The 12755-nt window shown below is 28.9% G+C and overlaps 1 protein-coding gene across 8 annotated transcripts in view; it reads right to left on the bottom strand.

The window, feature by feature from the left end:
* The window catches only part of LOC143247066 (anoctamin-7-like), a 39892-nt gene extending 28375 nt beyond the window's left edge, over positions 1 to 11517 (bottom strand). For all 8 annotated transcript variants that reach the window (XR_013026334.1, XR_013026336.1, XR_013026332.1 and 5 more), the window contains exons 1-3: positions 11465 to 11517; positions 8426 to 8521; positions 697 to 845 (exon numbers count right to left, since the gene is read on the bottom strand). Coding sequence is in view for 1 of the 8 variants with exons in the window: in XM_076494463.1 (XP_076350578.1) it covers positions 697 to 845; positions 8426 to 8446 (170 nt within the window). In the remaining 7 variants the exon portion in view is untranslated. The remainder of the gene's footprint in view (positions 1 to 696; positions 846 to 8425; positions 8522 to 11464) is intronic.
* Positions 11518 to 12755: the final 1238 nt, after the last annotated feature.

Here is a 12755-nt window from a genome sequence, read left to right as displayed (position 1 = left end):
TACAGTCTAGTTTTACTTACTAAAATGTTTTAAGTTTATTTATGATGTTTAAATTTCAATTTCAGATGATTTAAGTGTTTTTAATCTACATGATAATCACTTTGCACCCACAGGAGTCAATTTTCTGATTCCACATATTCACAGACTCTTGCAGTGAAAAAGACTTCATTATAAATTATGTTTTTCACAACAAATGATTTAATGATTATTCACAGTTGATGAATTTTTATAAAGATACACAAAACGTATTAGAAATTATTGTGGTGAAACTATAAAGATAAATTTGGGGTCACAAATTTGGCAGATTCAACCAAGCCCATAGTGAAAAGAAATGATCGTAATGGTTTGACTCACTATCTGTTGGTTATGGGTTCAAATCCCTGTTGTCCCCAAACATGTTCATACTTTTACCCATTGGGATGTTGTGACATTAAAATCCATTACACTCTTTGTTGATAAAAAGAGTAGTCCAAGAGTGGGTAGTAGGTGATACTAACTAGATGTCTTCCCTTTGGTATGTCACTGGTAAATTAGGGATGGCTAATGCAGTTAGTCCTTAAGTTGCTTTGGCCAAAATACAAAACTAACCACACATTAAAAAATATTAAAACACTCAATGTACAGAATATCACCTGACTAAAAATCACAAAGATTTATAGCAAATAAAATCCAAAAAGCCCAAACATGTGTACTTACAAGTATTCCCTAGCTCTTCTATATTCAGTTGTAAACTGTTGCCTCTTTGATGTTTTGGAGGCAAAGAGGTTTGAAATTGAATGGCAAACACCACTTATACCTCTTTTTAATTTTTTTTCATCACCCCTTGAATACTGAAACTCTGGTACCTGAAAGAAATACAAAAATAACATTTTTAAACTGGTGTATGAGTTTAGAAATGCTGAACTCCTCAAAAATACATGTGAAATGTATAACAAATTTATCACAACATAATTTATAACCAGTGGAAAATCTGTTGAAAAACTGATACTATTCTTCAAAAGAGAGAGAGAGAAAGGAAGGAAAATATAATATCACAATAATTTATGTTTGAAGCAGGATATACCCAGTTTGTCATTGAGAAAATATCTCACTGTCTCTGGCTCTCTAATTAGCTAAATTTATCAATTATCTGTAAGATCATATAGGATGAATCATACTTTAATCAATTATTTGTATCCTAGACTTTCTATTGGTTATAAATTTAATAGGACTTAGCCTCAGAAAAATGTATCAGCAACTTGTAAATTTGAGCAAGTTGAAGGCGGGTGTGGCAAGAAGTTCTTCCATCTTCATTGGTTGCTCTGTAGTTCCATATGATTGAAGGATATAAGATAAATATTTAAAAGATTAATGACATTTCACATAACATTTCATAGTTTAAGGGGGAAAGTTCAAAAGAAGTAATAACTGAAGAACAAATATTCAATTTCTCACACTGGAGTAATTTAAAATTGTTTTTAAATATTTTCTTATACTATTAAGAACTAAAAAGAATTTATAGATTAAAAGCTGCATTATCATCTATGATTTGTTGTCAAGTTTTTTCGTACATCATGGTAGTTAAGTAGTTTAATTATATTTTGAATGTAACTTAATAAAACGTCATGACACGTTAGTTTAACCAGCCCGTGTGCTAAGAGTTCATACATCCCAAGTGTCTTGTTTGGATCGTGAAAGGTATCAACCAATGTACTTATAGTTTTATTTAGACTGTACTCTGTCCTTAAATACAAAATGATTAGCAAGTGTACTGTAAGTGATTCCAGTGCCAGCGGTAAGCCAAAAAACTGCGAGAAAAGCCTTCTCAGTAACAACAAAACTGGAAACCATCAAGAAGTTTGACGAAAGCCAGAGACTTACTAAAAACTCCAAAGCATTTAAGTTCTCACCATCAACTACAGCAACTATCAAGAAAGAGAAAATTATCCAAAATGCTGAGTCTTCCACACCTGCACCTGTTAAGTTACTAAATTGGTATTGCCCGAAGATAATGGATAGCAAAGGCTGACTTGACAGATTAAGAAAAAAAAAGAGCATAATTTACACAGCCTACAGGTGGTAAGTGCTGACAAGGAAGCAACATCAATATGCCCACCAGTTTTAAAAGATATTATTGAACAAAGAAGATATATGACCCATCAGGTTTTCAACATTTGAGAGACTGATCTATATTGGAAGAAGATGCCAGACAGAACAGGTTTAAACAACAAAAACAATTTTTGAGGATTTGTTTACAACTTTTTCTGCCCTGCAGTAGAGAGATGTTTTTCTATGGAAAATGCTTCCCATAAATCACTAGTGGTTGATGACAAATCACAAAATCACCATAACAACCTAATTTACATATCAACAAACATTTCTGTGGAGTTTCTTCCTCCAAACACCACTTCTTTGATCCAACCTATAAATCAATACATCATAGCTTCTTTTAAAGCATATTACTTATGACAAATCTTCAGATAAATGATTAGAGGCAGTGGACAGCAACAGAAACACCTAGATCAGAAGTTTCTGGAAACCATTCAACATCAAGAACGTAAAGAGGTTACAACCTCCAATATGAATGCAGTTTGGAAAAAAAAACTGGCTAAAACGTGTGCACAATTTTCAACCTCTTGTTAAACAAAAATCACATCAGTTTGAATTTTAGTGGAATTGAAGAGCAACTCATCAATGACTTACTGAAATCATACTATAAACAAATGACCAATGAAGAACTGATAAAACACTGACAAAAATTGGCTGCTTATGAATAGAAAGACAACTAAGAACCAGAATAACAACTTGTTTTTAAAACAGAAAAAGCTGCCAAATTGATTTTTACTATTTTATCAAACTGTCAAAATCCAGACCAAAATTGTGATTGAACCCTTAATAATTGAACACAATGTTTAAAATGCCCTAATCTTGTATAAAGAACTTTACAGAGATAAAAAGTGAGCATGCTAGACAAACAGCATTGGCAGCATTCTTCAATCAGTCTACACCACTGCTTCCTAGCCACGATGATGTTGACACTCCCACTAGGTCCAGCATAGCCAGGTTGTTAAGGCACTCCACTCGTAATCGTAATCCGAGGGTCGCGAGTTCAAATCCCCATCATACCAAACATGCTCACTACTTCAGTGGTGGGGGCATTATAATGTGACAGCCAATCCCATTATCTGTTCATAAAAGAGTAGCCCAAGAGTTGGCAGTGGGTGATAACTAGCTGCCTTTCCTCTAGTCTTACACTACTAAACTTGGGACAGCTAGCACAGATAGCCCTCATGCAGCTTTGTTTAAAATTTAAAAAACAACAACATTTGATTATAGTAATAATTATACCATTACACCATTTTCTTTTAATTAAAATTTAAATATATCATTCATAAATAATTTCAATATATTTTACAAACTACAGGAATTAATACTCAATGTTAGATGTTTCTATGATAATATTTTCCATCAAAGTTATCACGGTTTTTAAACAGACAAATTCTTACAAGCTATGTATTTTTACTTAACAAATACAGGAAATAACTAAAGGAATTAATTTCACAAGTTTCAGATTAATATTTCTTCCAACTTCAATATTTTACACAATAAATCTTAGTAAGAAAGACTAAATCTTTGCATATTAGTTGTGTTTGTGAAAGTCATGATCAGAGTTCTAAACACTATCAAACATATCTGCCAGAATTCACTTTGGGAAAAGAAAAAAAAATCAAAGCATATTATTCTATATTAACAAATAACAGTTTGGTTAAACAACATTACAAGATTTCACAGACAGAGCTCATATGCTCACTCTAATGTTTCACAAATGATGTTTCCCCTATCACAAGGCAAACACCATATTTTTTCAACATTGTTAGAAATCCAATAATCTTTTTTGCCACCAATAACACGAGTAACAGTTTCACAAAATAATAAAACTTTTTTAAAATATTTCACACATCATGCAACAGATTTACTGTTATGCATTTGTTATGATGCCTACATTTCTTTCAATTTGATGCTTGTAGTGTATATTGTTGGATGTGTATCATGCAAGTCCCAGCTGTTTTCTAACTTTGTAGAAGATTCTTGAGAGTAAGAATCAACAATATTTGTTTTACAAAAATGATTACACATCTTTAAAAATGGTTTAACATTCAAGAATATCTCGTTAAACCACATAAATCGATGCACCAAAAGGCAGAACAATTTTTTTTATCACTACAATCAGTGTACACAAGCCACAGAAGCTATAATCATGATTAATGCTTATCAATCAGAAAACTATAGAATTTCATCAGGAATGTTTACAGATACTGAACATCACAACCTGTTTAACTTCAGTGAATTAAGTTATGGCATTAGTATATTTACAAGGACATTAAATATCTTTTGTGTGTGTCAATCTTGTTGACAAATGACAAATTTAATACATATCAACATTTAAATTAAAATTTCCAGTTGTTTGAAATTGTAATACATTATGTACGTAACATAATAAGTTGGAGACTGATCTGAGATAAATTACAATACATAACAATCAACAATATAATTTCTCTAAAATTAATTTTAAGGTAATAATAAATCACTGTTATATTGCAGCCACGATTAGCTTTACTTCTCTTTAATATCTTACTATATGATTAAAGCATGTTCTTTGCATGGTGTATTATTACAGTATTAACAGTAATTTTTGTTATAGTAAATGTATTTACCATCAGTGTTACATCTTGTTCTTAGTCATAATAATAATAATGATGTCAGCTTTCCAGCTACTTCTTATAGTTTGACTTTATTCATTACTTCCTGTACTTACACATTACATCAATAAAGATATAATCAAACACACATGTGCAGCCACAGTGAAGTAATGTTCTTGTTATCAGAGTGTTTTTATTTGAAACTATGTTCTGCAATAAAGAAATGGTTCTTGCATAAACTTTAAGTTATTTTTCTAATTTATTGAATCTTGAATGCACAAAGTGGAGAATTGTTTTATGGATTTTTGTGGTACCAGTACTAGTTAGTTTGTTCTATAAATCTATTTTTATTAGCAATAGTTTTGTCATGACATTTTAATCATAAAAATTAATTTATATTGCTAGTTTATTATATGGAATTAAGCCTATCCTAAATCACCTAAGCTAATTATTATCATGAGGTTTTACTGGAATTACAGCCAAGAATATCACTAACAAACAACAATACTCAACTGACAACAACAAAGAGATAACAAGCAAAAATGTAAAACCATATATTTAATGAGCAATATCTATTACTGAGTTAATTTTCATCTGTTTTCTGTGGACAGCTGCCCTGTATCAGATATTCAAATTAATTACATAATGGTCTTGACTTTGTTGTAGCCTTCTGTTAAAATATTGTATCACAACAATAGTTTTTATCACACCAACTCCACATTATACTATTGACATCCTCCTATCATCCCTTCCTTGTAAACAGTGATGATGTAACATTGAATAAGTTCCCACCAGTTGAATGTATTATGTTACACAGCAATTAGGGATGGTACAAGGAGTAACAGTGGTCTTTAGAATAATGTTGACTCTTTTTCTCATTATCATATATATATACCATATGTTTCAGCAAGAAAAAAACATGAAGTCAAGCTTATCATTTGAAACATTACTTTTCACCAAATTAGAGCAGTTTATTGGAAATCAGCTCCCCTCATCAGTAACCCCAGAAAAGGGCAAAGTAGAAAACTATACTCCTTGTAGTAGGGGACTGTAATTTATATGACTGAATTTTCCTTTATTCACCACAATACACCTACATTTGTAAACATATTTAAAGAATATAAGTGGTATTTAGCACTAGTTGCTTCAGAATGAATGAATGTCATTGCAGTAAAAAAAAAAAAAATAATGCTTAAGTGCAAATATAATGAGTTATCTCCTTAATCACACTTTATGAGAAAGATCTGCATGTTAACGCTCTAGTATGATGAGACAGATTTGAGTTACAGCACTGTACGTAAAATGATTAACTTTTACACATTTGGTTTATGGCAAATCAATAGTCCTTTGACAATATTAAATGTCATGAGTATACTTACAGAACAGACTCAAGAATGTTTGTCAAAGCCCTTTATGAAGAAGAATATTGATACGGAATGTTTTTAATGAAACACAGTTTAAATAATTTGGCAGTGCAACACAGCTGTGAAAGGATTTACTGAATATACTCGAGAAATACATCACAGTCCTCTGTGAGAAAAGATGTTTATACAGAATATTTAGAGAAGCAAAACAATTTAAAACCTTTAAAGAGCCATGAAAGAATTTGCAAGAATACATTCAAAAACAGTAACAAGCTTCAAAACCACATCCCAAACAAGTACAGAGCAAACTTAAAAATTTGGCTTAGGAAAATGTACCCTTCTACTCTAAAGATAATAAACAATGATAAGTTTTAAAGTATTCAGCCATACCACAAAATCAATGTCTAATTACATGCAAAAGATGCAGTAATGCTGGAATTAAAGCAATTCCATTCAATAACATATCCATTATGTCCTTTAATTCAGAACCAATAATCACCATAAACTAAGTTTTTGAAAGCCAATGTCCACACCTTCATCTGTTATTAATAAAAGCTTTCTACTTGTCAAAAAATAAATCATATACAAACAAACTTAGCATAGATGCTACATTAAGAGTTTTTATCTCAAATCTATCCATATCTTAAATCATGGCTTTATATTGTTTTACATAACTTAGGTGGCCAGTAGTTGTTGATTCAGCATTATAAAGGTTGTATTAAGTGTTGTAATAACAGTAAAGAAAAAAATGACAACATTTCAATTATTTGAAACACTTCTCAAATATATTAATATAATTATATTTATTTTTATACATTCTTGTTCTAAGGAAGACATTTATAGGCACTGATCTTTAAATTTTGCTTCCAAAATTTACATTAATCTCTAAAATGAAAGGACAGCAAGAAAGAACACTTTTTCTAACTTATGATTCATCAGAATTCACGTATATCAGTATTTTATGCTCTATCTGACGTGTAATATTTCAGTATTGATGTATACAAAATATCAAAGGAATAGTATAACAACACGATCATTTTCAAAATAATACAAGAATGTTATAATTATCATTTTAATCCAAACAAAAAATGCACAAATTTTGCCAAACATTTTGAAAATTATTTCAAACTGTCACTGCTATAGTTGTTATACAATCAGTAGTTAAGTTTTATAGCTGACAACTGTGTGCAAAAAATTGTGGAACAAATAAAACTCGTTAATATTTCATAAAAAGTAATTGATCCTGTTATGTATATGAAAAAAATTAGCAAACTATAATAGCTGTGATATATCTTTCACAATTCATAAGTTAGTACTGTTCCATTGACCTCTTCATTACACCTACATTTAACATTAAGATATCTCAGAAGCAGCAAAGACTGGGAATATAACCACTATGTGGAATTTCATGAAGAAATTTTTCATGTCACATTAAACTGTAAATTTTTCTTAATTAGTTTGTTATAGATTCCAAATTAAAAATATGTAAAAACAGGATTTTAAATCCATCTTTTGTATGTAACATTTCTGTGCCAACACTAACATTTTTTTAACACAAGGATTTATCAACTAGGATGGATGTGATGGTAGACAAAAAAAACCTATCCAAATATGTAATATTTCTTTTCTACAAAATGCAACGTTTAAGACATAACTGATTTCAACTCCCTTGATATGTTGCTTTAAAATTATCTCTTCACAAATGTCTGTAAATGCTCAGAATTTATTTGCATTTTACTTCACTAAATCCAAAAATGAGAAAATCAAAAGCTGTTCTCTTCTTAACACCCTTAGCAGCCTTTCAGTGTAATCACAAAATCAAATTAAAGAACTACTTCCAGTGGTGGATTTACAACATGTAGTGTCACACAGCTGTTGAACATCATTTAAGAAGGAACATCATACTGAGTTTTATGGTCATGCAAAGGAAACAAACTTACTTAACACATTCCACCAGACAAAAAGGGAAATCCATGAATTTACAAAGAAATAATTGTATAACAACTAAATACAGTAATAGTATAATAACTTTAGCTCTGATTAATAATATCAGTGATGCAATGTTTCGTTTGAAGATACTTTTTTATTCACATCATAAATATACTTAACTTGTGTAAATTAATTAATTTATTTAATATTTTTTAGTTCAAATTTGCATATAGTTGAAGACAATTTGAAGTAGAATATACAAAGTTGAAAAAGAATAATTACATAAATATTTGGTTATAATTAATATAGTACAAGTTTTCAACATAATTCTAAATACTGGTAAAACTTCCATCACATTTTTGTCAGTCTCATAAAAAGCTAACATATCTTTACAAATCAATGAGCAAATACTCCTTGTAAACTGTATAACAAGCTATCACTAAATCATCTTACCTCCTTCATCGGCATTTTCATCTTTATTATTTCAGCATATCGGGTTAAAACTTCCCATGGGGCACGAATTTTCACAAAGTTTACCCCAACTGAGTACTATTGAAACATAAAAAATAAGATGTAACCTTACTGAGGTTTTCTTATTATATATTTTCAATTCAAATGGTATTGTGAGTAAAAATATAAATAAATATATGGTTTAAAACATATTTCACACAATTCAAAAAGTTTGAAAATTTTAAGATAATAGTCCAAAAATATGTTTTTCAGTAATATAAATAACTTTTTTTCATATTTTAACACTCTTACCACGAGCTCAGTGAAATCAACTTGGTTTGTGGCCCCAAACTGACCTTTAGTTTTCATATTGTTACTTAATGTTTTATGTATCTTTGAAATTTCACAAGTTTTCAGTAAACATTACCAGATTTTTGTATACAAACACCAGAAAGAAATCAAAGTATTGACTGCTCCAAGTGGTTATTACATAAGACAAAAAATAATTTCCTTCATCTGAAAATTATCAAATTTCATTTGTGTAATCTCCAAAACTTCTTGAATAAATATCAAAAGTTTATCTCAGTAAAACTTCATATTCTATCTTCTATTTTCTCTACCCTAATTCTCTATGCATTTGTTCAGTTTGACACTCCTCATAAACACCATGATAAAAAAAGGAAACAAAATTATCATTATGTTCTTTCCATAATGACTGCAAATTGTAATAGGAAACTATAATTTTATCATAAGTAGCTTAAATATTGTAATAATATAATTTCTACTAAAATATTTTTGTTTTATTGCTCTTTGAACTGTGTCTAACTAATAATCCCACCACAAAAGTTGAAAATCCCATGACAAAGTGTATCATATATTACATGATCAAATAATGTAACTCATGAACTGCTCACAAGCATACCTTGTGAAGCATTTGTAGTACTATTGTTATTTTTCTTTATCTTACCTAATTAAACCTTCTTCAATTTAACAAGTATCTAATTTTTTACATTTTATTTACTTTCATTATAATGAAAAAAAATAGATGTGTAAAACAAAAAATTACAGTACTTCACTGGATCTTCAATTTTTTTGTTTTTGACAAAATTTAAGCCCAGTGTTTTGTATTAGTGGTATAAACAGGCTAAAAATTTTTGATTTGTTTAATTAATGCACTTACATACACAAAATAATAAAACATGGAAAACAAACAATCTCATACAACTATCACAATTTCTCTGGCTTTCCACCAATGAGATAAAATTTCAGCTAAGCTCATCAAAATATTTCACATGGAAATAACGTTTGAACTGGAGGGAAAATAAACAATTCTCTGTAGAAAAAAATGAAGTAATATAATATATAATTTGTTAGATTAAATCTTTGACTTTTTATTGCATATAAATAAATATAGTTTATGACATCAGAAAGAACTACTGGTAATTTGTGAAAGAAAGAATGTGAGAAGCAGGTGTGGTAAGTGGGTCTGATTTTCTTATTTATGGCTCTGTAAATTAATTATATTGAAAGCTTTAAAAATATGCTTTGCTTGAGCAATAACTATGTTACAACAAATAATTTCTACCACATCTTCTACTTTTAGGAGAAGAAAATAAATAAGAGAAGAGACAAGAACTAGATGGTAAATTACACAATTTTCATACTATGGGAGTTTGAGGATTTTTTTTAAAGTATTTACTTATAAAATGAAGAATTTAAAACTTATGTAATATTAATATTTTAATTATTAAACATCCTTTGATGTCATGTTTATTCATATACAATGATATTAAAGTGAGATAGTTACACTTTAAATATAACTGTGAAAATGTGACATAAGCCCTACGACCTATCCTCAGGATGAGGATTAACCAATTTACCACATGCTGTATTAAATTTATTTTTAACTAATTTTGAAACAGCCTATAAAAGGTCTCAAAAGGAGAAAAGTTAAATTCACTATTCACATCATGTAATTACTTTATTATTTAAAGTCAGCTCTGGCTCTATATTTTAATACATTAAAGAATTGATTAAATAAAATATGAATATCATGGTTCATACAGTAAAAGATGTTTCTAGTGTGGTTTCTACATCATTTTTTGTATATATGAGTATAATATTTGTTTGTTTTAGAGCAAAGCAACATTGAGCTATCTGCTGTGTCCACCATAGGGAATTCAACCCTGGATTTTAGTGTTATCACTAAACTTATCACTATCCCACCAGGGGAGCAAAAGCAAGAATGAGCAATATGTGATTTCTTTAATATACTTTTGTCAAATATTATTAAGTTAAAACCCGTTTTGTGGTAAAAATTCATTTCCACAGCAAACAGAGTATATAGAACTTAATATATTAATTTAAGCTAAACCTGTATCTTCTTAGCCCAATAAACCTTATAAAATATTACTAGGATTATAAGTAAAATTATTAATAAAAAACAGGTGTACCTAACTCTTCACATAATCATTGTAAATATTTTTGTGATACAGTATACTGTTTGATAGACCAGTGTATCAAGCTAGTTACATAATTTGTTGATCCATGCACAAAGCTATCTTTTATCTTAAGTAATTACTAAAAACAAATGTTATACTAATAATTATGCCACTAGCTTTAAATATTTCATGTGAATAAACTCTTGAAATGAATACTTTTTTTTCTAAGTACTGGTAGTTTGTTAAATATATAATGAACTATTTAAAGTTAACAACTAAAGAAAAGGAATATTTTTGTAATATAAATAAAAACAAGTCTGAAGAAAGACACATTAAAAACACCACAACAATGAAAGATACAGCAAAATAACAGCTTTGCAAATAAGCAAAAAACTTTGAAGACTTGCATTTATTACTTTAACTACATGATATGAAAATAAATCTTGTAACCAAACACAAAATGTTACTTTAATTAAATTTTAATTTTTTATAATAAATATTATATTTCGTACTTTATTTTCTTATGTAAAACAAACACCTGAACCATCTGTTAACAATTCATCATGAAATAACAGATATGTAATGAAAAAACAACATTTACTTGATGAACATGTTCCAGTTCAAGCCCTTCGTCCTCCAAATTGGCTTAAAAAACTCATCTGATATTCTCATGAGGACCACTGTCCTTCTCTGAAGATGGCTTGTAAACCAACACAAAGTCAGTTTGATGGTGTTCATCATCAAACAGAGAAGGTTCCTAGTTAATACAATTCCAAAATTTTGTAATTCTAATTAGGTTTTTATTTCATCCAAACAAAATCATTATTGGTTTGTCTGAATGTTTTGTTTCTTGTTCATAATGAAAATAATTTAATATATACATATACACTTGATCTTTATTCATCTATCAAAAATGAATCTGTATTTATAAAAAATTATTAATAGGCTTCTAAAGAGTACATAAACATATTTACTGAAATACCCTAGTGCCAGTTTGTAATTTCTGTACATGTAAAGCTCACGAGTTGCATAAATGAATAGGTTTTCTTACCACAGAACATGGGGAAACCTCCCCTAAACTTACTCCCACCCCAAAAAAATTCTTTCAAAATTTAAGGGTTTTATTTCTAAATGATAACTTTTGTAATAAAAAATAAGGGGCCCTTAAAACAGGACCATTTTAAACATACTTCTAAAAAAGATCTTTAGATATAAAACCAGACAATGTTTATAGACATAGTGTGTCTTTAGCACAGGAATCTTTTGCACCACAGAACTCACCAAATACAATTCTTCCCCTTGAAAAAAAGATTTTGAAAGAAAATCTTCTTTAAATGTTACAGAATAATTTATGATTTTGAAAAAAAAAAGCATTTAATTTCAGTGATTGATACAAAAAAATTACATTATGTACATTAAACCTGTAATATCAATTCCCTTGATAAAAAACAAGACATGTTATATACACAAACGGGCACAGTAAATATTTATATTATTAATAAATATACAAAATTTAATCATATCAAAATTACACTAGTGTTCTATATATATATGTATATAAAATGCTGGAAAGAATCAAGCCAACTTAAGGTGTATATAAGACATATTTATTCCACCATTCAATACCTCAATTATTGAACTACTTAATTCACATGATAGTTGTACATTAAAAACTGTTTATAAGATTTGATTTTTTTACATACACCATTAGAACTTTAAAATACAAGAAATTTGAATATTTGTTGATGTTTTTAAGTAAAAAATGTTAACAATGTAACTATTTTGTAATGATAAAACAGGAGAAGTGCTAATAAACATGCATTATGTAATAAATAATAAACAGATTCATAAACTCTTTTTAACTATTGAACAATGTAATGATACCTCTGTGG

Source organism: Tachypleus tridentatus, chromosome 3, assembly GCF_004210375.1.
Source record: "Tachypleus tridentatus isolate NWPU-2018 chromosome 3, ASM421037v1, whole genome shotgun sequence".
In the NCBI taxonomy this organism is placed as follows: domain Eukaryota; kingdom Metazoa; phylum Arthropoda; class Merostomata; order Xiphosura; family Limulidae; genus Tachypleus; species Tachypleus tridentatus.
The sequence above is the reverse complement of the archived record's forward strand: the minus strand, read 5'-3'. Positions and strand labels throughout refer to the sequence as shown.